Source organism: Oryza brachyantha, chromosome 5 (genome assembly GCF_000231095.2).
Source record: "Oryza brachyantha chromosome 5, ObraRS2, whole genome shotgun sequence".
In the NCBI taxonomy this organism is placed as follows: Eukaryota; Viridiplantae; Streptophyta; class Magnoliopsida; order Poales; family Poaceae; genus Oryza; species Oryza brachyantha.
In genome coordinates, this window is record NC_023167.2 from 15,940,392 (window position 1) to 15,968,013 (window position 27,622).

General features: G+C 39.8%; 3 protein-coding genes across 3 annotated transcripts; 1 reads left to right on the plus strand and 2 right to left on the minus strand.

The window, feature by feature from the left end:
- Nucleotides 1–1,684: 1,684 nt before the first annotated feature.
- LOC102708998 (endoplasmic reticulum-Golgi intermediate compartment protein 3-like) lies at nt 1,685–6,773 on the plus strand. Its single transcript, XM_006654510.3, has 13 exons — nt 1,685–2,027; nt 2,897–2,970; nt 3,137–3,220; nt 3,304–3,384; nt 3,702–3,782; nt 3,905–3,997; nt 4,476–4,652; nt 4,733–4,800; nt 4,922–4,973; nt 5,079–5,132; nt 5,212–5,301; nt 5,953–6,019; nt 6,259–6,773. The coding sequence occupies exons 1-13, from the start codon at nt 1,886–1,888 to the stop codon at nt 6,348–6,350; spliced, it is 1,155 nt and encodes a 384-aa protein (XP_006654573.1). The 5' UTR covers nt 1,685–1,885; the 3' UTR covers nt 6,351–6,773.
- An 830-nt stretch (nt 6,774–7,603) lies between these two features.
- LOC107304247 lies at nt 7,604–13,431 on the minus strand. Its single transcript, XM_015837476.2, has 6 exons — nt 13,069–13,431; nt 12,799–12,971; nt 10,155–10,457; nt 9,970–10,075; nt 9,350–9,894; nt 7,604–8,139 (listed from the first exon to the last, which is right to left on the minus strand). The coding sequence occupies exons 1-6, from the start codon at nt 13,277–13,279 to the stop codon at nt 8,080–8,082; spliced, it is 1,398 nt and encodes a 465-aa protein (XP_015692962.2). The 5' UTR covers nt 13,280–13,431; the 3' UTR covers nt 7,604–8,079.
- A 3,170-nt stretch (nt 13,432–16,601) lies between these two features.
- On the minus strand, nt 16,602–18,553 carry LOC102709280 (F-box protein At4g18380-like). The gene is made up of 2 exons (XM_006654511.3): nt 18,205–18,553; nt 16,602–18,036 (listed from the first exon to the last, which is right to left on the minus strand). Exon 2 carries the CDS (start codon nt 17,843–17,845, stop codon nt 16,787–16,789), a length of 1,059 nt encoding a protein of 352 aa, XP_006654574.1. The 5' UTR covers nt 17,846–18,036; nt 18,205–18,553; the 3' UTR covers nt 16,602–16,786.
- Nucleotides 18,554–27,622: the final 9,069 nt, after the last annotated feature.

Below are 27,622 nucleotides of genomic sequence, written 5' to 3' on the forward strand. Positions count from 1 at the left end.
TTTTTTTCTGCCAAACACGTCCAACTCTAGAAACTCCGGATCCAAAAAAAATTCTGGAGTTAGAGGCCAACTCTTGTTTTTCCTGGAGCTTCTCAAGGAGTGCTCCAAAAACCAATCTTATCGACCTAAATATAGAGTTGAGGGATAATTATCCACCAATACCACCCATTACACACATACCCCCTTGTGCTAAAAACGAAAGGCCCGACTCCCCTCCCCGCCGTCACTGTTCATCATGAACAGTAATGCCACCACCCGTCCGTGACTGCCAAACCCTAGGACGCCGCCGCCCCTTCCGTTGTCGGCGGCCCTCCATAGATGGCGGAATGGATCTCTCCAATCTTCGTGATCCCTTCAATATAAGTATGTCACTATTTTTTATTTAATCTCGTGTCAATTTTTACAAGGGAGCTACAGTACTCAAACACTGAAGTACTCGCTACCGTAAAAGGACAAACCGGGCATATCTCACCAAATTCTATTTTTTCTAGAGCTAGATACATGAATTTGTCAAACATGTATCCGGGACCCTGGATTTGCTAATTATGGAGTTGCAAATTCTAAATTTACTGATTATAGAGTTGGAGTGCTCCTAAACAGACCCTTAAACTTGAAATGTGAAGTCATTTTAAGGTTGAGGGAGCAGTTAGTACTGTGTTATTATATTGAGACAAAATTAGAATTTTGAAGTTGTTATGGAGCTAATTTTTTTCAAAACATTTTCTTTGCATATTTTTGAGCTTTTTTTTAGAAGACATCTTTTGAGGCAATGACAAGGCGGATGTTTTACTTATCATTGATGTGAGCAGGTCAACACCATTTAATTGGGCACACAGATTAGTACTGGTAGTAGCATCATTGTGGACCAGAGCGGAAAGAAATATTGACCGTCACGGAAGGTTCTAGGCTTCTACTAGCATCCAGCAGAGTCCGCACCTGGCACATTATGATATTGCATTAACATGGTTTGGTCACCAACAATTCGCACTCCCAAAATCAAACCTGTCACCTGCAACACTTAATATTTCGATCCTAACAAAATATTGCCAAAACAATTAAATTTGCCAATTACTAGATACCGGTAACAATTCGGAAAAATTGAAACAAGTTTGAGGTCATTGTTGCAAAAAAACCAAATAACATATTTGTAACTAAAAAATTATTTATGAATAAAACTACGATACGAAGCCTAAAAATTAAACCACGATACGAAATCCCCAAAATAACTCTAATTTTAAAGCTAAAATTTAAATTTTAACTTATGCTTCACGAGCATAAGCGAAAACACGAAGGTGTTAATTTATCCCAATTTTAGCAAATAATTTGATTCTATTTTAACGTCGATAGCAAATAATGTATTCATAGGAGTTGGTATTATGTTTGCAACATGTTTAGCGGCTAATTTATTTATATACTACATTTTAATGATCGCCGTGCCCTCGTGAAGGGTGCGGAGTTAATTGGTTCGGTTCGACCCCAACAGCTTCCCACCCGAACCCGACCTGCCACGTAGGCGGAGGTCCGACGCGTCTCCGCCTCCCCCAGCCAATCCTGCGCCGCCACGTGGCTCGCGTGCGCGAGAAATTTGTCCTAAATCCCACCATTACCGCGGCCGCTTTCGCATCTCCTCCTCCTCGTAATCATCTTCTCTCCCCCCCTCCCCTCCTCGCACGCCGGTCAAACCACCCCCGATTCGGCTCCGCGCCGGCGGGTGAGCTCTCCCCCGGGAGCTCGGATCGGGCCGGGCAGCGGTGGCCTAGGGTTTGACTCGCTTGGAGGCTGAGAGGAGGTGGTGTGGTGGGCTTGGGCTTGGGCTTGGCGGCGGCGGTGGCGGTGGCGGCGGCGGAGGTGGTGCTGGTGGTGGTCGAGGGGAGGGGGAGGGGAGATGGACGGGTTCCTGCAGAAGCTCAAGGGGCTGGATGCGTACCCCAAGGTGAACGAGGACTTCTACAAGAGGACGCTCTCCGGCGGCGTCGTCACGCTCGTCGCCTCCGTCGTCATGCTGCTGCTGTTCGTCTCCGAGACCAGTAAGTGCCCGGCCGCCGAGCCACCGCCCGTTGTTCCGCGTGCTTTACTCTCTCGCTGCATGCACGGCTGTAATGGCTCGCCGCGGCTTGGAAATTTCGTGGCGCTGGTTCTCAAGGAGGTCGGATTTCGAAGCTGTTTGTTTGGGATCGGTGCCTTGTAGCTGATGGGGGATTACGCGTAAGGTTTTCGATTTCAATGGCGCGGTGCGCGTGCTGCTGCCCGCTTGAATTCTCGGAGGATTTCGAGGGGCGGTGCGTGCACGCTTGGTAATTTCCAGAAAAAAGAAGATGTCCTTTTGCGTAGACCTGTTTTTGGTAGTAGACATGTTGGTTTTGCAGTGAGTCGAGGGTAACGAACTAAAAGATGCGAGATTTAGTGGACATAGGATGGACATTGCTGCGAGGGGTAATATATGTTCGGTGCTTTTTTTTTTTCTTTTTCCTTTTCGGGTGTGATTGTGTGAGATGTCTGATAAGTTTCAAAAAGCTTTTGGTTTAGTTCCTGCATCTGACAGTTATGTGGGAGATAGGAATCAATTTTTTTCTGTTATTAGGATTTTTATTCTGCTGTCATGATTTATCCGTGACTCTTTTTTGTGTGTGTGCTGATGTTGGCTTTGCATTTTGGATCATGCGTGCGAAATTAGGTCGTGATAAGGATTATCTCATCTTCAAGTTGTTTGTTGAGTAAAGTCTTTTGTTCAAAAGGCTCTATTGTTAGTTAAATTATTGGGCCAGCATGGACTGAACGAGAGGTTCAAAGTTGTTGTCGATTTTTTTTATGCTCATTTTGTTTGTTCCAGTTTGTTAGTGTTTATTTTCAGTAAATTGTGGTAGTGAAAAGGTTCTTTCATAAAATGTTTTTGCAGGGTCATATTTTTATTCAGCAACAGAGACTAAGCTGGTCGTTGACACATCAAGAGGAGAAAGGCTACGGGTCAATGTTAGTATTTATTTGAATCTTAAACTAGATTCAAGTCATTTGCTGTACTTCTATTGTTTAAAGTCTAAAATGTGGACTCTGCGTGCTATTGTCTTACAATCTGTTGAATTAGGTTATTATGTGTGAATATTTGCTGTTAACATTTAACACTAAAACTGTTCTGCAGTTCGATATAACCTTTCCAAGTGTTCCCTGCACCCTTCTCAGTGTTGATACCGTGGATATTAGTGGAGAGCAGCATCATGACATTGTACGCACATATGTTATCTCCTCTTCCAATTCTTAGCTTGTGTTTTAATTTGTCCATCTTATCATTTCCATTGTTTCTTGTAGAGGCATGATATTGAAAAGAAACGATTAGACGCACATGGTAATGTCATTGAGGCTAGAAAAGAAGGCATTGGTGGAGCAAAGGTTGGTGATTACTGCTTTAGTTACACTTTGAGGTCGAGTTTATTAAAAATAAAAATAAAATATAGAACTAGAGAGTCATTGCAAATTATTCTTGGTGATCTAGTACTTCTCCAACAATGATAGCATTGTAGTTGTTGAAAGACAAGTGGAAATTCAACACTTAAATATTTAATTTGTAAATACCTTCTTATTTTTTACATGAGGATATAATGTGAGCATATCGTGTATAACCAATGTAAGCATTTGTGGACTAAGAATATGCTGAAAACGTACTCTAGTATCCATTTAAAACATTACCTTGTTGCTACCTTTAATAGATAGAGAGTCCATTGCAAAAACATGGAGGAAGGCTTAGCAAAGGCGAAGAATACTGTGGCACATGTTATGGTGCTGAGGAGGTATGCACAACCTTTTCTCATGGGAACTTATTTAGTTTATACCTCTGATTTCAGCTTTCTGAACTTACCTCATTCTTTGTTACTTTCTAACTTTGGACTACTTCCACCCATTTGGACTTCAGTCGGATGAACAATGCTGTAATTCTTGTGATGAAGTTAGGGAAGCATATAAAAAGAAAGGATGGGCCCTTACAAATCCTGATCTAATTGACCAGGTATATTACTTATTTTGGTATGTTTTTCCTAGATATATTCATCTTTTAGTTTTCCAAGTTTAAGTTTGGAAAATATTTACATGGAAAATAATGTTGAAGATAGCAACATACTCGGTACTCAATTAATATATCTCTCAAGAAACCACTATTACTGGAAGTCTGTGAGAAATGATTTTATTCCTCAGCCCCATATCTGCCTTCCTTCTCTGCCCTAACCAGTTAGAGCAACAGAAATGGCCTCTGCCATATACTTGGATGTCACTTGTACATATATTCTGCCCTTTCTATACTAGCAACAAGTGTGGCTATTTTTTGACATATTGACTTGACATACACTTGGACACCTCGTGCATATATTCTGCCCTTTCTATACTAGCGATGAACTGTTGTGGCTATTTTATATGAGTGAAAAAAGTGAAAAGTGCTGACTATCTGCTGGAATTTGCTTCCTCCTGATTTGTTTCCTTGGGTCTGACAGTGCACCAGAGAGGATTTTGTTGAAAGAGTTAAAACTCAACAAGGTGAAGGTTGTAATGTACATGGCTTTTTAGATGTCAGCAAAGTTGCAGGGAACTTCCACTTTGCTCCAGGCAAAGGATTTTATCAGTCAAATATAAATGTGCCTGAGCTGTCAGTACTTGAGCAAGGCTTCAATGTAAGTAATTCAAATAAACGATCCTTTTCCTTAAAGTGTTTGTATTCAGTATTTCTGATATGTCTGTATAATTATATCAGATCACACACAAAATAAACAAACTGTCCTTTGGGACAGAATTCCCTGGAGTTGTTAACCCCCTTAATGGGTAAGTCCATAGCTATAGGTTATTGAGCACAAAGTCTAGTCTCACACTTGTTCTTGTAGCTATATATATTTTTTCAATTTGTCTTCGTACCCTCAAGTCCTAATGAATTCCATGAATGCAGTGCTCAATGGACACAACCGGCATCAGATGGGACATACCAATACTTCATAAAAGTTAGTTCTTTTTATCCATGTTTACATATTTATATTTCTATATATGAGTTGTTTCTGCCACAAACCATTACTCCGTGAAAAACTTACTGTGTTTTGCTTATCCAGGTTGTCCCTACAATTTACACTGATTTAAGAGGGCGCAAGATTCATTCAAACCAAGTCGGTGGAGTTTATTGAATCACATTTATACTTTCTTTTTTGGCAAGCTTAGTGATCTTATTGTTACTTGCATTCACAGTTCTCAGTGACTGAGCATTTTAGAGATGGGAATGTTCGCCCCAAACCCCAGCCTGGAGTATTTTTCTTCTATGATTTCTCACCTATAAAGGTAACGACGGAGTTAAATGATGCATGTACAATTTCTATATAATCATGTTCATTTTTATTTTTATGACCCAACCTGTGGATATGCGTTGGAATGCTTATCTGTTGAGTGGCTGGTTGTGTTGGAGTGTCCATTCTTACTGCACATGCAGAATGCCCCAAAATTCACCATCTGTTATCATTCAGTACCATTTAATTACTTTGGACACGGGAGAATTCTAGAATAACTTTATTTTTCTCTCTTATCTATTCTGAAACTGAATGCATGTGGAATTGCAGGCTCAAACTGGGTTTTGTAGGCTTTAGGTCATGGAAAGTTTCTAAAACTAGTTTTACTGGTCTATTGTTAAAAGAATCAGTTCGTTGATCTGCTAGGAGCATCCTATCATAAAATTTGGTTTTATCCTTGTATCTTATTTTTTGGCTGAATGGCTCCCAAAAATCTGTGCATGTGCACAACACTTGAAAAAAATGGACAGTGCATATACTCGAAAAGAATTCGTATGTATAACTCTATGCAGATTAATATTTTAACAATATAACTGTAATCCAATCTGATTTTTATCAAATTGAAAGGTACTCTTTTTTAGCTCTTTAAGTTCGTGATCCACAAAGAATGAATTATAACTCAGTTGTCCACCTTATGTTTGTACAGGTAATATTCACAGAAGAAAATAGATCCCTACTCCACTATCTTACGAACCTATGTGCTATAGTGGGAGGTACGAACATGACCTCTATTTTTTTTGAACAAGTTAAATTAATCCTGTGTTTTTTCTCTCTATTGCAATAAACAGTGCTATCTCTTCAGTCTTCACTAACACATTCTTCTAACTCTTGAACAATTCACTGAGTATTCTTATTCTACCAGGTTTAATAAGATTGTTTAATGGTGAACAATTTGAGGAATTAGCTGTCTGAACAAGTAATCAATTAACTTTTGTCTGCGGTTTATCCCCAGGGGTTTTCACTGTTTCCGGCATCATTGACTCGTTCATATACCACGGACAGAAGGCACTCAAGAAAAAAATGGAGCTAGGCAAGTACAGATAATTTACCTGGAACTGAAGCATGGACTGGCCCTCATGTTCCCCAAGTTTTGTGGCTTGTAAGGAGGTGGATCCAGTGCATGCGTGCTCGAGACCTGAAGACAGCAGCTTCGCCGGAAGGTTGCTAAGGCCGGCCATCAGAATTGACGATATTGCACATTAGTTTGTTCAAGAACTCGTTACATGTAAAAAGACAATATCATGGCCTGGGGGAGTGCTTTGATGACTATTTTTAGTGGCAAAAAAAAAATTGGCGAAATGGGATGGATAGATTAAAACAACTTCACCACTGCTTGTGCCGTCGTCTAGCATTGTTTGACGTTTTTCCAGTACTCAGAGTTTCATTTCAGGAAGAGCTAGAACTCGCTCTCTTCTTTTGCTTCATGTGAGGTGCACTAAAAGAGATATATAACCCATTGTTTTTATAGCCTCGAAGAGTCAAGCAGGCAATTTCATCACTGTCAATTTTATCATGTCTCAAGTTTATCTATCCGGAAGAACTAGAATATTAGTTTTGTTTCTCTGTGCGCATTAGTAAGACATAAACCAAATTTTACGCTAAAGAAATTGTGGCTATATACCAAATTGTTTAATATACAAAGTAAATTTGTTTCTCTAATCAGCGGGGGAGTTGAGTAAGCTCCTATTAAGCTACAGTCTTAACCAGATATATCACGCGGTTGGTTTAAGCATCATGTTCTTAGTTTAAGCAAGAAATGAAATCAGTGTATGATACGACTAAATTATCATTAATCTGACTCACCTTGTACTTTCATCAGGTCATTCAACATATGAGGGATTGATTCACACTACGAGGGATTGATTGACTTTATCAATATATTTACAAGTGAAAAATAATTTATGAATAAAACTTGTATATACGTTTTCTTAGTAATCTAAAAGTTTTGACTAGAAAATAAATTATAATGAATCATCTGTAAAATCAACTTTAAATTTAAGATTATATATTTTGGCTTACAAGCCTAAATAAAAGGAAAAATATGGGGGTAGGAATTTCTGGAGCTGGATGGATAAGTGGGTGATCATTTAATTTTTTCAAGAAAAAACCAAATGCCATATTTACGGACAAAAAATAATGTATGAATGAAACTTGTTCTTAGTGATCTATAAGCAAAGCAAAGACTGAAAAATAAACTATAATAAAAAACTTAAAATCAATCATAAATTTAAGGTTAAAAAAGATAATTAAATTTTAACTTATAAGCATAAGTACGAGTGAAAAAGATAAAAGGCCCTAAGAACAAACAATAGACTGAGCATGTCAACATGTAGTTTCAAGCACGTCAACATGTAGGTTCGCTCTCCCATCTATCAGATTTCTGGAACTTGCATCGACTGATCAGCATATGAACCTTCATCATAGATATGGTCAATGCAGTATAATATCATATAAAGTTTTCACTGCAAGTGGTGAATTTTAACAGTTTTGATCCATAGGAGAAGTTTCTCCTATAGTCTCCAGCTTTCTTCATGGTACTGCAGCTGGCTGCAGATTTAGAGAGTACAACGAAACTTAAATCTACCAAGAACAAGTGCCTTTTAAACGGGAATTTAAGTAAGACGAGGGATGTGTAGCTGGTTAATTTCTTTCTTTCTTTTAGAGTACTAAACTAATAAACTTATAAGTTCATAATACTAATAAATATTATTTTCTAGACCATGGTAGGCCGGGCATCAGATCCACCGCTGCCTCCTCGTCTCATCTTCACCGTCTAGCTGCTGGCTGCTTCAGGCTTTCTTCCTGCACGCTTCGCAGCAAGCTCCCTGTTCTTCTGTACTCATACAAAGATGCCAAAAGTTACAGCATTTTCGAAACAAAAAATAAAATGCATGTGCAGTTAAATCCAGAAAACGTTAAGAGGAAACGGCCAAGCTTATTTTGTTGCAAAAAGGAAAACACAATATGTGATAGGCATTGTGTTCTAACACAAATTCTCCAGTCAGCGCATATATTACCAAAATATATATATATATTGTGCGGAACGATTACCGAGATAGCTAGATATAAATTGCAAAGAGCAATGACGTATTAGCCGCATCATGAATGACCAATACAGCAGCTAATCACACTGTGGAAATTGAATAACTACTATTTGGCTGCACTTGCTTGAAAGTTAGACTGAAGAGACACGCATTTCTGTTCATGTTAACAGTAATCAGCAGTTCTGCGTTCAGTGCTTCGATCTATGGTGCAACTGCTACTTTGGTTATGCCGCACGATGACTAGTTTGGGTACTCAGCATCTATTACCAACTGAAAATCGAATTGGGTAATTAATTGGCCAATTCTAAAGTAGAACGATGAGAATAACAGTATAACACGATCTGATTAATCTACCAGTGTCCGAAATAGGATCAGATTTTCCAGTCAGCGACGGGGAAATAGTTTTTAGCACACGGTACACCCGTGTGTATGTGTGCGTGTGCTCGCATGTCATCTAAATAGTCATAAAAAATATTAAAAAATTGACAAAATAGATTAATATGATTTATATTACTCCACAAACATGCAAGTTTAAATTCAACTTATATGAGTTGTAGCAAAAAAAAAAACTAAAACTAAGTATACGCATATTTATAATTGTTTTTGTTATTTTTCTACAATTTGTAGAAGTTAAATTTAAACTTGCATGTTGGTGGAGTGATATAACACATATTAAACTATCTTGTTAAATTTTTTATAATTTTTTGTGACTATTTAGATGACATGCAAACAACGGGTGTACATACACCTGTGTGCTTAAAAACTGCTTCCGTCAGCGATGCACATTTTGTTGGTTAAGAACAGCAATGAGTATTTTTTTTTTCCATCCTTGAGTAGGTACCATGAGGTACCACTGTTTTGTATGTAAAATTTGATACCTCTTAATATCTTACCAATTTTTACATAGAAAAACAGTGGTACCTCTTAGTATCTTTTCGAACGGTAAAATTACTTGTCAGCAATACTTTGTCGGACATCGATCGAGTTAGGGAAATATACCTTCATGACGGCCTCATTCGTAGAGAAACCTCCATTGAAAAAGTAGGTACCACAGGCAGGCATGGTGTTGAGTTCATCGATGTAGCTCTCCCAGTCGAAGGCATGATCAGGATGGGGATCCAGAAGCTCAGTGACCTCTTTATGGGTCCAGTCCGAGTATCCGTTAGGTCCGTACCGGATTCTCCTCGGCTCCACCGCGTTGGCCTTGTCCGCGTAGATGGTGTTCTCCCTGAATACCCTGTAGCGGCGAGCCTTCTCCTCCTCGGTGGCGTACGAGCGGCCGTGCTCCTCCATCCAGCGCTCGAACCTGGCCCTCATGGCGGCCTCGTCGACCTCCACGGCCTCTTCCCACTCCCTCACCTTCCTGGCGGACTCCTCCTGCTCGCGGAGAGTCGTCCCGTGGTCGACGTACTCGAGGTAGGCTCCCCACATGACCTTGCCGTCTTCGTCGACGAACCCTGCCTCCATGGCCGCTTCTTTGCTGAGGTAGGGCTTCTTCTTCACGGCCTCTCTGCCTGAGTCGCCAGCTGCTGCCGCTGCTGCTGCTGCGGACAGAGTTCGATCGAGGAATAGCCGGAGCAAGCAACGAGAAAGAATGTGAGGTAGATTCCAGTTCATACCTGCTGGATTAATCTCTGTGTTCTTGTTGAAATACAGAAGTGTGGCCAGTCCAGCCAACGCAGCCGCAGCAGCAGATGCAGCAGCACCACCAACGGCGCCGTCCCTCTGTATCGAGACAAGAAACATGAGCCGCGAGTGCACGGAAGAGAATCGATCGGGTGAGACGAAGGGAGATTCACCCCACCGGGGAGTGGAAAGCGGGCGGCGCTGCCCGGGAGACGATCGCGCGTGGCGAGAACCCCCCCCCCCCCCCCCCTCCGTGTGAGAAGGGAACCGATGGCCCGGAAGGACATGGTCGCCACCGGAGAGCTCCTTCTTCTTCTTCTTCGTCCGCCTCCTCGGTTTCCTCTTGGCGAGCAATTTCTCCGCCGCCGACCGATTCGATTCTAGGGTTCGCCAATATCTCACGGCCGAACAGAGCTGGGGGTTGAAGCTTGTTTTTGCTCGACGTCCCAGGCGCAGCTTGCAAATAATTAGGTCCATGTGGCTGTGGGCCACTAATCGGTTCCTCATTGGTCATCAATTCTGCGGTTCGGGCCGACCTATGGCTGTTAGGCCATGCACGTTAATTAAGTGATACATCAATACAAAAGAGAATATTTGCATGAAATTATAAAGAGAGAGTGAATTAGTTTTATGGCCATAAAATCTTTAGGCACAGTTACCAAGTCATCGGTAACGCATTTCATATTAATCAGACACTCTCTGCATGCAATCAAACTTTTAGCAGTAATTAAATGCTTTATTTAGATTTATAAATAGTACAATAAAACGTTGCACTGTGAGTAGTTGTTTCATGCATCATTTCATCAAGTTAGCTGTTTTAGAAACCATATAGTGAAACCAAACATTAAGACTAGCCTTAAGATTACTCATGGTGAGCTAGGTTAGATATTTTATATATTGTAATCTGATGCTTCATTGGTTTGGACAACGCGACCTATCAAGATTACTCATGGTGAGCTATGTTAGATATTTTATATATCTCAATTGATTATTAGTTGGTTGTAATAGATGACCTTACAAGTTCGCACTCATTGTCGATTGCTCATAGGATAATCAGCTTGTTGATCGGTTGTTTGATTTAATTCTTTTTGTCTTTCGATGTCAAATCAACTAGCAAGCCTGAATCCGATTGTTTAGGATTTGCACTGGATTTAAGCCTATCTCCTAGACCTTTGCGTGTTATGCGAATTTTACATCAACAAATGTATAATAAGCGCTTATTTTTCATAGGAAAGCATATCGACCATGCGTTGCAATAAAATTTTATTTAAAAAATATCATCAACATGTTATTAAATTAGAGTTAATAAAAATAATATATATATATATATATATATATTAGTTATTTATTAAAAATAGGAGGGTTGGTGGCGGGGCAGATGATAGATTCACCACGACCCAGCATCGCAACTACTCATCTTTATAGGAGTATAGATAAAGTTCTTTATAGGAGTATAGATAAAGTTAAATGAGTCTCTAAGGTGTCAAAAATCACAAAGATGTATGCTCATAACATTTAAATTTTTTTAAGAGATGCGATACACATAACATTTATTTTTTTTAATATAGATCATCATAAATTGATAAAATATGTATAAATAAACCAATATATCTATTATTATATGGCCACAATATAAAAACATTATAGTACTAAACTAATACTAATAAGTCCATAATACTAATAAATATTATTTTTTAGACCATAGTAGGCCGGGCATCAGATCCAGCGCCTGCCTCCTCGTCTCATCTTCACCGTCTAGCTGCTGGCTGCTTCAAGGCTTTCCTCCTGCACGCTTCGCAGCTAGCTCCCTGTTCTTCTGTTCTCATCCAAAGATGCTAAAAGTTACAACACTTTCGAAAGAGAAAAGAAAAATGCATGTGCAGCTAAAACCAGAAAACGACATAAGAGGAAACGACCAAGCTTATTTTGTTGCAAAACACACACACACAATATGTGACAGGCATTGTGTTCTAACACAATTCTCCAATTAGTGCATATTTCATGAAATTAAAGAGCACTAATTAGTGCGCGAACCAATCATCGAGATAGCAAGATACAAATTACATGGTGGAAATATTAGCTGCTTCATGAATGACCGACACACCAGCAAAGCACTTGGTGGAAATTGAATGACTTTTGGCTACGTTTGCAGAAACAAGCAATTTTTGTTCGAGTTAACAGCAATTAATCATCTGTTCTGAGCTCACTGCCTACAGTGTTCTCATCCAAAGATGCTAAAAGATACAAAACATTCAGAACAGGAAAAAATGCATGTAAGATGAACTGACCAAAGGTTATTTTGTTGCCAAAAAAAGCACATCATGTGATAGAGACATTATGTTCTAACACAACTATCCAGTCAGTGCATATATAACAAAAAGTTATTGTGCGGAACAATTACCGATATAGCTATCTACAAATTGCAAAGAGCAATGACGTATTAGCTGCATCATCAATGACCAATACAGCAGCTAATCACTTGGTGGAAATTGAATGACTATTTATTTATTTGGCTGCACTTGCTTGAAAGTTAGACTGAAGAAACACGCATATTGTTCTTAACATTAATCACTAATCAGCAGTTCTGCGTTCAGTGCCTCTATGGTGCAACTGCTACTAGTTTGGGTATTCAGCATCTATCATCAATCGAAAATTGAATTGAGTAATCAGCAATTTCTAAAGTAGAACGATGGAATAAATTAAAACAGTATAACACAATCTGATCTACCAGTGTCCGAAACAAGATTAGGTTTCCAGTCAGCGATTCAAGGACCATCAATACTTTTGGCAGAGATCGATCGAGTTAGGGAAAATTATATTACAGCCTCGTCGTCAGTGACACCTCCATTGAAAATGTATGTACCAGGCGAAGTGTCGAGGTGACGAGGTTCCAGAATCTCAATCTCTCCATTACGGATGCACGGAATTCCAGGTCTCCGCTGCGCCCAGCCCTCAAACCTGGCCTCCTTACCAAATTCCTCCACCTCGAAGGGAGCTGCAGGTATAGGGCATGGCATGGGTTAATTAGGTTAGGTCCAGATCGAACAAGGAGGAAGGATCGATCTGAAGCGGATTCTCCCAATAATTCATACCTAGTGGACCCAGCGTGTACTTCTTGTTGGAACACACGAACGTGGCGAATCCGAGCAGCGCGGCCGTGGCTACGGATGCAGCACCGCCGACAATGGCGAGATCCCTCCGCGTCAACGACGGATCCGCCTGCGCGCGGAGGCGGAGGATCCGGCGTGGCGAGAACCTCATCCCACGGGCGAGAAGGGAACCGATGGCGGCCCGGAAGGACATGGTGGTCGTCGGAGAGCTTCTTCTTCTTCTTCTTCCTCGAATTCCTCTTCGCAGTAAGTAGTTCTCCGTCGCTGACCTAGCTAGGGCACACGCGTCCTTCGGCTCGGCCGGGATTTCTTGGGGCGCAGTTCAAAATCTAATCTCTACTACAAATAAATCTAGCCGCACCCACGTCCGCAGGCTGCACGCGCGCGTCTCCAGCCCGCGCTTGCCCGAGTGAGTGGGCCGGCCGCGCCAAGCCTCCAGGCCGAGCGCCAAGCAGGTCCACGTGTCTGCCACTTTCGTTTGATTTTTTTTATTTTTTAAACTTTTTTAATAAATAATTTTTTAAAATATTTTCACCGTATAAACCTTTTGGCCACGCCATCAACATTAGCGTGATGAAATAGCTTGCCACGACATGCTACGCCGACTAAGCTGCGTGGCTTGCCACGTGACCAACGCTGGCGTGGCCAAAAGGTTCTGTTTTAGAAAAATTTTGCCCGATTGCTAAAAAGGTTTATTTAATAAAAAAAATTCCTTTCGTTTTCAGATGCGTGGTGCCGGCCAGGTTCACTGTCAATTTTATCATGCCTCAAGTTTATTCGGAAGAACTAGAAATATTAGTTTTGTTTCTCTGTGGGCATTAGTATACATAAAACAATTTTACACAGAAGAAACTATTGCTATTTACCAAATTGTTTAATATAAGAAGAGGATTTGTTTCTCTAATGAGCGAGGGAGTTGACTAAGTTCCTGTTAAAGTACAGTCTTAATCAGATACATCACGATTAGTTTAAGCATCATGTTCTTAGTTTAAGCAAGAAGAAAAAAAAAATTAAAAGAGTATGTTACGATTAAATTATCATTAATCTGACTCATCTTGTACTCTGATCAGGTCATACACATACTCTAAATTTCTGGAGCTGGATGGCTAAGAACGAATCAGAGCTTCAGAAACGGAGCACGTCAACGTGCAGTTCCGCTCTCCCATCTGTCAGATGTGTAGAGCTTGCATCGACTGATCTGCACATGAACCTTCATCAGAGATATGGTCAATGGAGATTGCGTGGCAACGAGATAACAGCATAGTATCATATATAAAGATTTCACTGCAAGTGGTGAACCTTTAACAGTTTTTATCCATAGGAGAAGCTTCTCCTATAATCTCCAGCTTTCTTCATGGAACTGCAGCTTGCTGCTGATACACAGGAGAGTAAAACCAACTTAATCTACCAAGAACAAGTGCCTGTTAAAAAAAAATCATCACTGTGTTAATAAGAAGAGTCTCATAATCAAACAGGGGCAACAGAACAATTGTAGAGTGATGTGAGTTTTGTTTTTTAGGTTAGTTCTTCAGGAAGTCACCACTCACCAGTTCAGTCCTAAGATGAACCTTTATTGTTTTGGGAGCCCTTTCCTGGGGTGGGTTACCCTACAAAATGGCACCATTCTAGGCTGTTTGAACCAACCTTCTGCTGTTTTATGCTGGTAAGCAGCTTCTGGAAGCTCATAGATTTGCATAAAGAACATTGTTTAAGATTTTCTTTTCTAGAAGTTCATGCCTTCTGCCTTTTACATGTACTATTTGTTTCAAATGATACTTACACAAAAAGTAATTCAATAATTTGCTTCTTTTATGCCCAACTTCAATTAAAGGAAAATCATGTAAGGAACAAGAGGGAAAATGGTGAACTACAACCTAAAAGGACACCATTCTTTGATTTGATTCAAGAACTTTCAGCTATAACTAGATGGGGATTTCTCTGAAAACTGAAATTTAGGAACTTTCAGCATAACAGCACTAACTTCTGCGTGTGCATCTCGGTTGTTTTAGTAAGAAATGTAATGGCAATGAGGTAGATAGTTTGTTTATTCTTAAATTATTATGAACTTCAGATTTACTTTATAATTGAACTAACCATTGCAGGTCAAAGATGGGCAATACATGCACCTCCCAAGTTCTCTATGGTCAGCACTCAGCAGTGAGGAATTACATGGAAAAGTTCTCTCCTTTTCCAAAGCTCAAGTTGACGTATACTTCACCGTTGATCTGCATAAACTAAATCAAACTGAGCATAGAAGAACGATCATATACCAGCTATCTGTTTTATTTTCGAAGGACCTCTCAATCCATTGACCTAGACATGGAAATCACTATTACCAATTTAATAACCCATGAGACAAAATATTTGCAACTTGATCTGCACTAATTGTATAAGATGTTAACGCGCAAATGTGCAATTTAATTAAAGGAATACACGCTCTAGAGTTGAGACAGCAAACATGTACATTATCCAAAGATTCTCCATACTCCCAATCGTTTTTAGCTTAGTAATCGGAAGTACTAATGCCAGCTAAGTTCAAGTGCAATAAATGTCCAAGGAATTACTTTAGAGCCCCACCTTATGAGTGACCCATGAAAGATCTGAGTCTTTAAAACATCTTAATTATTAATAGCAACAATGATCAAGCTGTTGATGCTGTGCCTAATAATGGATGTCCCAAGTTGACATCTTCTGAAGCATTCTTGCAAGAACCAGTTTTTTTTTTTCTGTGTTTCAAGTTTACAAGAACCTGATCACAGCCCAAATCTCATGGAGGTAGGACTGAATCTGTATCTTGCCATTAACATCAAGGATTATACTGAACTGTAGTATATTTGACAAGGCAGAAAGATAAATGTATGAGAGAAGCCTAAAGAGATAAGTGTAGAACTAAGTGGAGTGCTAATCAACTAGCAAAGTCAACTTCAGAAAAGCAACCTCACATCTGTAACAGGAATCAGCATATATTAAAACGAGCAAAATGATTACGCTAATCAAAATAAAATGGCAGCTGTTATCCTGCACAAATTGTCAGCATCAGATTGGTCGTTTTCATTTCACAATCCCAAAATGAATGTCATGTACCTAGAAGGAGAATCTGGCCATCTCTTTTTCAAGGCTAACAGCAACCTCTGTGTATGGAACTTCTTCCAACCATTTCCCTGGCAAAGCAAGAATAAGTTGTACATGAATTAATTTATCTTATCCATGATTAGAGTGGTAGGAACATACACGCATTAGAGTGGTAGGAACATACGCGCGCAACAGTTTGAATGCAATACGACTCTCAGTCTCAACATGCAGATGCAAGGAAACACCAACTTTATCTCAATGGCAAGAGGACACCAACAGAAAAATAGAAATGATATGTATAGGTTTTATTGTAATAGTTAAGCATTGCCATTTCAGACATCATCCTCTGTAGAAGTAAAATAAAGACCAGTGGTAGAGGGACAAAAAGAATACTAAACAATCAGTTTGCATGATGATAGTTCCATAACATTATCACATGGGACTGGGAGAACAATGAGAAAGATGCACTAACTTGATATGATTTCCATATAACCAACAGAATGTCACCACTGTACAAAGAGCTAACACAACAGACAGCAAGCACAACCTATTACACAGACCACAGGTTTAAGTAACTAGATGACTGCCTGAACCAACAAACTAGGTGCCCAGTAATAACACAAGATATCTAGAAGCCGTTCATCTCCAAAAGGTAAGTTCGCCTCTTCATCAGCGCCTTCACAGCGAACTTGAACGGTCCATCAAATGCTCCAGAGATGAATGCGTCTGATTCCTTACGGCTAGTATGAGTGCCGTTGCTGGTTGAGGGCTTGATAGCAACCAATGTGGCACCTTGCAATGCAATGCCGCCAGGAAGTTCGAGATACGGAGCGTATTTGAGCTTCATGTTGCATGCTGGGACCTGAGTCCTGTTAGAACATGCCGAGGCGGACAACTGGTTTTCTCTAAATTCCTTAAGCTGCTCTGCTCCCATGCTCAATGTGCCCTGGCCATCAGCATCTGTCAGTACCAAGCTTGTAAGAGTAGGGTGATCCTTGATAATTGACCGGAGAAGGTAATGTCTCGTCGATGCCGCAATCAGAGAGCTGATTGTCCACACGACACGGAGTTTCAAACCACCATTGGTATAGAAGGATTCTGGCATGCTTCCATTGTCTTCTGAATATAGCTCATGCTCTGCACCAACAGGCTTGCGGTCGACCTGAGTACCCCCAAGAATCACACAATTCTGAAGCGTACTCCCATACTCCGCGCGCCATTTCAGCAGAACACCGTCCTCCGTCCCCACATCCCCCGAGGGTAGCTCGATCCGAAGGCTCCGGATGTGCGTGAAGTTGTGCAGCACCTGCGCCGGCGAGTGCTGCGCGAGCTGCGGGAAGAGCGGCCGCCCGGCGCCGTTGGGGCCGCGCATGCCGTGGAACGGCTTGATGATCGTGAACAGCATCATCTTCAGGAAGTGCGAGAGGATGTTCCGGGGCTTCGGCGCCGACAGGTTGAGCATGTCCTCGGCGTCTCCATCGACCGTGACGACGCGGTCGATCTTGACATACACATCATGGACGAGGGGGACCAGCCCGTAGAACCGCTTCGACACGGCGGAGCACCGACCAAGCGACCGCACGTCCTCGACATTGTTGAGGATCACCAGGACGAGCGAATCCGGCAGCCGGTCGAACTGGTCGACCTCCAGCAGCGGGTCGGCGTGGATTCGGGCCTTGGGATGCATCGAACAAACCGAAATGTCACGCCCTTTGCGCCACCCCCAGCGGATCGAACGCCCCGCAAGATTGCCCGGGCAAATGGGGCGCTACCTCGCAACAGAAAATGCCAAGCTGCTGCTGCTCCTCCTCCTCCTCAGCCTCTCCGAATGGCTCACGCAAATGGCAGCAGCAGAAGCAGCCCGACGCAACCGTCTGACTGAAACAGAACAAGAACCACCACGGCAGTGAGAAATAAGAGCACAAATCAGGCGAAAATACGGGAGAAATTGAATGACGAACACCATGCATTTAAAATCACCGGCAAAAATTGCGAACAACAGGGGGAGCTCAAATCAAGAAGCGAGAAAGAGAGGCAGGCACGCACCGGCTCAGTCACCGCCACCCAACTCAAGCAGAACAAAACCGGCCGCGAGGAGGCCGAACCAAACCCTCCCCGAGAGCCAACCTTTCGCCGCCGCACGGCCGGATCCGACGCCGGCGAGCAACCGGACAGGCTGTTTCCTAGCCTCCCCAAAAAAAAGCCCGTGGCTTTCGCCACGGAATCGAGCCCCGCGCAGCTCCTCCGACCGGCGGAGCGCCCGGAAGCGTCGATCTTGGAGGCCGCGGGAGCGAATCGAACTGGATTAGGGTTTAGGGCGAGAGAAATTGGGGGTGTTCTTACTCCTCCTCTCCCCCCTCTTCCTCCTCCTCCTTCGCAAAGAAACAGTTTTTTCTCTCTTCCTTCGCCTCACACCACACGACGCGGCTCGCCTTTAATATCGTCTCCCTCCCTGACGGTGCTGACGCTGCCGCCGTTAGGTATAACGGCTCCACGCCGTGTATTCCACGTCAGCAGTAGAAATGGATGGTAAAAAAATTCTGTCCTTTTTGGGATTTTTGCGATTAACGCATGTAGTATTAATGAACAAGTAGTACCGTGCGATTGATGCGCTTAGGTTATTAGGATTTTCCAAATATGAAACAGAGTATTTTTACTACTGAAAATTAATGCGTATTTTTCTCTACTTCTGTGTTTTAATCCTGGAGCAACATGGTTACAATTTATGTTATGCTTTTTCTTCAACTAATTAGTCAGATTATAGTACCGGATTATTTACTTCATGCATGTAAAAATATGTTTTTTAAAAAAATATTCTACTGTATTAATTAGTCCACTTCTTTAGCATATCACTATAATGAAGTACATAATCTACAGCAACAATCCACTCAGTAATATATTTTAAACTGGGTTGTACTCCGACTTATGCGACCTAATCCGGACATCACTTATGTGTTAGTACTAATGAGAAAAGGGACAAGATTTTAGTAATGAATTTGGGTGATGTGGCAAAAGGAGGGTGACATGGTGGCCACGTCAGCTAAATAGCTATTAAAGTGACATGCTGTTGCTAATTATTAATGCAATTAATCTATCGCATTGGATGAGATAGGAACCATCGCCACTGGTCAAAAATAGATACCATTTCCTTGAGTTTGCATCTAAAAAAATGTTTTAGTAACAATTAAACATCTTACCAATGAAACAAATTAACAGGTCACATTGAATTGTACTAACAAATTATCTTATTATCTCTTACACAAATTTGATTTTGCACACCAAATTCATTGGAGGGGAAGGTAATAGTTACAATTATTTTTCCATTTCTGTTTATGTTTATTAGTCAAAATTTAAATTTTCAACCTTAAATTTAGAGATGATTTTAAGATTTTTTTATTAAAGTTTATTTTTCAATCTTGACTTTTATATTATCAAAAATATGTATATAAAAGTTTTATTTATATTTTTTTATTTACAAATATACCACCATCGATAACAAAAAGAAGTTAAATAACTACTCTGGACAACACGAACATGAACACAGCAATTCACGCTGACGTCAAGTCCTCACCAAATAATACCAATGAGAAAAAAAAATCCATGGCCTCTGGTCAAAAATGGCGAGAGATGAATGGATCAGCACTAGACAATTCTGGCACGAGATTGAAAGAAACAAGAGGTAGGTGTACTGCTTTTAGTACGTAATTGTTTTGTTAATGATAATGACAATTGCGAGATGGATTAGGATCTTAATTACTATTTAGTACGTGGCATAATTGTGTGTTCATACTGATTGAGGCCGACGTGAACGGCTACGTACACTAACCGACGTGTCGTCTCAATCGCGTCATTTTCCATTGGGGCTTTTTTTTTTCGCGCCCATCAACAAATCTAGCGTGGAGAACTAGAGATATCTACCTTGCAAAAAGGAAAAAAAGAAAAATAAAAGAGAGAAAGGGATATAAACTTCAACGATTATTTTGGAACGTAAGGATTCTCGAAACATATAATAAATATGGATTAGAGAAACATAGAAAGATTATAGAAATAACCATTTAAATCGAGTACGGGAAAAATACGGAAATTAGAAGAGGAATAGACAAAGGAGTTTTTTCAAGAGTTTAAACCTCATGTTAAAAAAATCGTCCAGAATTCCAATGTTTTGAGATATCCTTTAAGGAATTTCAATGTAGTTTGGAAGATGCAATCCAAAAGACCATATAGTAATTTTTTCACAGGAATCTAGTACTTCAAAATTCATCTAAAGCTCCTTTGTTCGAAAGAGCCTTAAAAGTGCCATCTGATTTAAACCATCCGTGTCTCAATGAGGATCACCCGTCACTCGTCGATTTATTTCTTGTGGACATCTAATATGAACTACAAGCTTATTTGCAATATAAGTAATTGGGCAATGAAAACAATACTACGGATATAAGCCCATTGGCAAAACAGAGAAACCATATTAAAAAAAAACTTGTTTAAGGCTGCGTTCCTTTTCGGCCTAGCCAGCTAAATTTTTTCTCGGTTTCCGTTAACACACTTTTCAAACTACATATTTTATGCAAAAATTTTTATATAAAAATTATTTTAGAAGATTAAATAAATTTATTTTTAAATTTTTAATAAGTAATACTTAATTAATCATATACTAATTACGTTTATTGTTTTATGTGTTGCTAATCAGCTTTTGCAACGTTCTGCTTCGAACGCAGCCTTAAACATATCACAACTGTTCCTTTCTTTCGCTCTTTGTCCCTTTGTTTTGCTTTTCTTGTGTCGCTATAAAGTTTACCCATCAATCTTAATATAAAGATACGCAAATCTTGTATGTATTCATAGAAAATATATGGCCATAGGATTACGAACTGTACGTACTCGTCAATTCACCTATTTTATATGTAGATTCTGGATTGAATAGCCCCGCCCCACCCCCAATAGCATCATGGATAAGATTATTTGGGTAACCTTTTCACTTATGCACTTAACCATATCAGAATGTGAATCTTGTGATGTGTACTGAAAAATGGAGAATCCGCTCAAGTGGCACATTATACTGTAGGATTGAAATGGACACGCAAATGAGAATAAATAGCAAGTTTGACGACACAATATAGTATGAGCACGCCCCTAATGAAAGGGCATGTAGCCTACCAGTGGCTACAATGATCTGGGTAACACCCAAGATACTAGGTTTAAATCTTCATAGGAGCATGGATTTTAGATTTGGTTATTTGATGAGACCTAAATTCTCTACCTAGGCTAAGTTCTTAAATTTTTTTAAAAAAACGATTGCGAAAGGTCTCAACTTTCACCAACAAAATTCAGTTAAAACCATGACAAAACACATGTCTCACCCACTAACTAACCATCAAGCTGCAAAACCTGCTGCAGAATTGAGGATGAGCAGAGCAGAGCACACGGATTTTTCCCCACGCTGCAAATGGCCATATCAGAATCTGCCAAGAAACGGCCACCTGACGCAGACTTTTTTCTGAACCTCTAGTGTGCCCACAACAACTGGTTACTGTTTTTTCTGCAGCTTAGTAGTACCACCAAACCTAGCTAATGCATCACAGCTACTAAGTGTGTGTGTGTGGGACAAGTAGTAATCTGCAGTTAGGCTAATCTAATCTTGGAAGATTAAGACACGCTTGCATGAGTGATAACCAAAGAATAAACTGCATTGCCTGGCGTCACCCTTCGTACAGAATTGGGGAGTTTGTGGGGAATTTTCAATGTCGGCACAGTTTTTGTGAGCTGCATCAAACTCAAACAGGTAGTACTGTGGTTCAGAATTCAGAGAGAGCGTGTGTGTTTATACTACAAGTATCTATGTACTCTCTTGGTCCCCGGGTATATAGTTACTTTAGTGTTTAAATTTTGTTTACTCACTTCTCTTTCTACTCTATTATTTTAACCAATTACAATTAGGGATAGATACAGTCTAAATTAACTTAATGAACTAAGTTGGTGTTAAAAGTTAAATTTAGTTTATTTAAGTTGAGCTAGATTCGGTCAATGATTACCCGTAGGGCGAAACATACAAATACCTAATTTATTATTTAACTTCTCTACCTAAATCAGTTATAACCATCTCTTATTTAACTTCACATATCTAAATATCGAATTAATCTTTATAAAAAAACTCTAGAAATGCTTATAGATTCTGGGTTTATGTGAGCATGTGACTTGTGTCACTGAGCTGAGCTCATCTTGTGCATGTTACCATGTTTGGTGCCTGCAAATATGCAGCGCAATTATGCAGCTTCAATTTTTGCCATGCAGAGATGAGCAGCATATGTGTCTTTTCTGGAGCCTGGATGGCTGAAGATTTCACTGTTGCAGTGAAAGTCTGGTGAGAAGATGAGAGGTCACATGGATATTTTTACATGGAAATGGCTGCCACAGTAGGGCCTGTGGCAGCAATTTGTACATGGGGTGTGCAGGCTTTGCTCTGGAATGTGGGCCCTTTGGTTGTAGTAGATATTTGTGCGCATTGTAGCTGACATTGAGGGCCCACCATGGGGTAGTTGTTGTGTATTTGATGTGGCATTGATGGAAGTCATTTGCCCGATCTGTCAAGTTAAAAAAGAACGGGCTTTTACTATGAACTTGGAAGTTAAAAAAATCTCAGGTACACCAATACCATCAAATCTCTAAGGTTTTATTCGTTTCTGGTCGAAGACGAAAGATAAAAAATATTTGATTTTTATGATAACCATTTTAATAGTGTAAACGATAAAATTAACTGCTATAAAATTGAAATTCTACTTAAAAAGATAAGGTAGTGAATTTCTGTATAGAAACTTTTTTTTAAAATGCACCATTTTTATCGGTTTGAGAAATGTGCGTGAAAAACTAAGATAACAAACTTAGAATAATTTGGAGAAAGAACAGAGCCTAAGGGAGTGATCATTTGTCTTTTTCCATATTACAAACGAAAAATTATCTGTGAATAAAACTTTTATATACATGTTCTCAGCGATATAAAAGTTGAGGCTGAAAAATAAACTATAATAAAAAACCTCAAAATCAACTCCAAATTTAAGGTTAAAAATTTAAATTTTAGCTTATAAGTATAAGTAAAAGAGAAAATATGAGATTGTAAGTCATCATGAGGCTTGAGATATCTCACAACAAAAATCTCAAATCTCTCGATAAATACATAGGCCTCAAGGCCACATCAAGACAACTCAAACCCAACAATAACGTTCAAATTGATAAGCCCTGGCAACATGAGAAATTCCATTTCTCTTGGTAGGGTGTCATCGAACCCTAGGTGCCACTGTCACTCTTCCCTCCTCCACCTCGGTGCCATCAAAGTGAGCTTCCAGAAGCCATGCGGTGACCTAGGATGGTGATCTTCCCTCCTCCACCTCGGTGCCATCAAAGTGAGCTTCCAGAAGCCATGCGGTGACCTAGGATGGTGACAGTGGGGCTAAGGTTGGGTCAAGAACCTAGATTCGACATGACCAAGACGACGTGAGGCCAACAAGGGCGGCACAACAATCACCTCTCTTATGTAGCAAGCCATATCATTGCTATGGGGAGGTGATGATGCACAACATAGAACAAATGGCACCGGCGCAAATTTGGCCTCCCTCAGTGCCTAGTCCTAACGTAGTTTGGTGGTGGCACGACGATGGCTAAATCTGGTTTGCCTAGTGATTCTCGTTGTCAATGATTGTGCTGGCACTTGTAGCAGGATGTAGGGATTTGGGTGAAAGCTATACAACGACAATGCTATCTAGCATTGTTCCTTTTCTAGAAGGCGTCATGAAGGTGCTTCATCAACAAGACTTCAGGGTGAAAACCTAGATCTAATAGATCGGACAGTGGTTGCATCTTGGATGTCATTTTCTCTGTGGACACCTTATTTTGAAGTTCCTATCCTTAGAATGGGCCATTGACAAGTTCCTTGGTGGTCGTGTCTCTACCAAATTGGCTTTGATGGTGGCAACATCTAGGCGCATGATTGATTAATAACTCAGTTACTCTTTGATGTTATCTTCCGCTTTGGTCAAAAGTTAGTCACCAATGGTGATGTAAGTGAATTCAATCGACAAAATGAATGGTCATAGATTTTGGGTATTCTGCCTTTTGGTTTGAGGAATACAAGGGGTATATTTTAAGCCATTGAGAAGAGATAACAGTTAAACAGATTCTCGCAAATCATATATATAAGTTTTATCTCTATCTTTACAGTGGTTTTCTAAGTAATTTATTGTTTTTAGTCAAGCTATTGTTTTGTAAGTCACAGTCATTTGTTATGCAACCTATGTAACCATTGGCTATAGTTCGTTTGAAGTAAATGCCATAACAAATTATATTGTCTTAAAAAAAAGCCCTAGCAATATGCAAACCATAGTTGCTCTTGTTGATCAAACCTTGTTCCTAGAGGAGTCATTGATATCAACCTTAGGCTACACCCGGAACACGGGTTGGGTTGAGATTTTTTATGGCATGTAAAACAAGGTAAGCCATGATAACATGATTAATCAAGTATAAATTATTATAAACTTGAATACGAATTTATCTTATTTCTTAAAAGAAACTAATATAGAGAAAACTTTTGCGCGAAATATACTATTTAGTAGTTTGAAAATTATACTCGTGAGAAAGAGGAAAAATATCAGCTAAGTAGCTCAAAGAAAAAAAAACCTTAGATGTAATAAAACATATTGATAGTTACAACTTAATACTTCCTCCGGTCACTTTTAAATGACGTTTAGGACATCAAACTAGTGAATGATTTAGTGTAATTTTATTGTCCGAAACATCAAATAATAATGACGGGAGGGAGTATATTACTTGTAAGAACGATCTTGTACAAAACTTAATACTCCCTCTGTCTATGAAGTTTCCTATAGATGAATCTGGACAAGTGTCAATCCAGATTCTTGAATCTCTTACATTTAAGGACATTCCTTGAACGAGGGAGTATGATATAAAGTTTTTATGCTAAGAGAGATCCTGTATAAAATCTCTGTGCACGTATGAGAATCTACTAATTCTTGCCTTTACACAAATAACCCTTGATATATTCAAAACTATTATTGATTAACTAGTCGATGACAATAACTATATAAAATTATTTTTATGACAGATTTACTAATATGGTTTTCACATATTAAATCCTAATATTTTAATCTAATAATCATTATATATTTTGAGGTGTGACTACACGTATTCTACTAGTTTGAGACTATTGGTAAATGGTAAATAATTCTTGTACAACGACACCATGATTCACATGATGCAGCCATTACAGAGACAGGACCTGACTGCTGTCACATGCTACCATCATCCTCTCTGCTCTACCCAGTGGGCATGTTTCTTGGACCAAAGGTGACAGCATGTGTGTTTTGCTCATAAGATTCTCGTTAGCAATGCCCTTAAGCATCTGCACATTTGGCCAGAGACATATCAGGGATGTGATGGTTTATGTGCTGTGTCAGTTTCTGAATACTGACATTGAGCCTTGACTGAATGATCCAGTCTTATCTAATTCCTGGCACAGTGATCCCTACCCATCTGGCAATTGCACATAGTTTGATGCTTGATGGTTTCCCAAGAACTTTGAAAAAAAAAATGTTAGCATGACTAGAACAATATTGTTTAAAGGAGCAAAGAGTTTAACCTGTCACCTTAATCAACAAATCGATAGTTAAAGGTTTCATATATGCTTCATATTTATGCAAACTCTAAAACAGAAGCATGGTTAGGTAAAACATTAGAACTATATACCAAAACCATAATGTTTATGATTATATACCAGAGGTCATTATACCTAGTTTCATATAACTCTGACCATAAAAGGTGAGGCTTTCTAAAGTTTGCTCACTTGTAGTAAACAAAATTGACTATTGGATCAACGGATACATCTCTCTCTCTCTCCAATTTATCCCCCCTTCTTTTTTTCCTTTTAAGACCTCCAATTTATCAGTGGAGAGATAACATATTCACATGACGCTTTTTTTTACTAACGATGGCTATCTGAACACCAAATTATTATAAGCATGAGATTATGAGGGCCATTAATATTCGTATGGATTTCATAAACTGTATAACCAATCACGCGTAGGCATATAGATGATAGATCCAATCGTCCATCAATGTGCAGTTTCGTTCGTTTCTTCGTAAGTATGGACAAGCCCTGACGCCGACCCTGTCCTAACCCAAGCACACATCTGCACATCATGCTTTGTTCTTATCAGATATATAGAGAACTAGGTCAGAATTGCCAGCAACTTTCTTGAATGAGATAATAGCAGAAGGAAGAAAAAAAAAGGATATATTGCCTGGATTTAAAGGAATTTAAGTCTTAAATGAAAGGATAAAATTCTTGCTCTGTTCTTTTTTTTCATTTCTCATTTTACGTCTGTTTTTTCATTTTGTCCGATATACAGATTCGACATTTACATTTTATAATTCGCGTCAAGATATTTCAGCAAAACTACAATATAATGAAAGTTTCAACGATAAATCTAATGAAATAATTTTCCATACAACCAACCTATGTAGGTTTAAACATATTGATATTCAAAATTTGATGGCATAAATTGTAGGACAACTACATAACTCTTACCATCCTAACTAAAAGGAATTTTGACAATGTAGTCTCGGAAAGCCAATGTTTTTCTTTCCAGAGAAAAAGCTAATGTTGGTAGCAGGTACCCTCCATCTCCATATCCATTTTAAAGTGTATAGTAGTTAAGCTCTAATGATTTGGTTGATGCATAGAACCCAATGATTCCGACTAAACGAGACATACCTTATGGGCTCTTGAGAAGTCAGATCTGTGTTAGCGATTGGACCAGAAAGATGATCAATCTCAAACAGTAATCGGTGCACTATAGAATATTTTTCTGCAACCTTATTTCGTGATCATCCAATCAGGCCACTTTTGTACAAAGTTGCTTGTAGAGAAATCAAGAATATGTCTTTGGGAGGATGTGGCATCAACAACCTGATAAGACGTGAGAAGACACACATTTTATGGACGGTGAGCTTCTGATGGAAGAAAGTTCAGAAGAATCTGATCAATCAGGCATACAAGCATGGAGTTCATTTGGACCTAGTGGTAGCAGATTGCACAAGCAACATTTATCTGAAATTCTGCATGCATATGCATGATTGTGGGGGGACTTTGTTCTGTTTCTCCTTGAATTGTGTGACCCAGAGAGGGGAGATGTGATGCCATTGTTGAAGCAAGTGTAGTGTACAGTATACTGTGGCAGATCACATGGCAGTAGGGGCTGGAAGGCTAGTGTTTTTGTTGATACTCCATGATAGTATATGCTACGCTTCCAGCTGAGGAGAAGAATCTTGGCACAGGACAATGATTCTCAAGTCCCAACTCCCTTGTCGTAGCTGGTCACAGTTCCAGATTTGTGACTTCAGAGTTCAGATTGCAACAGAGTTGAGAAAATGAGATACAAACAATGAGGAATCAATTGCTGGA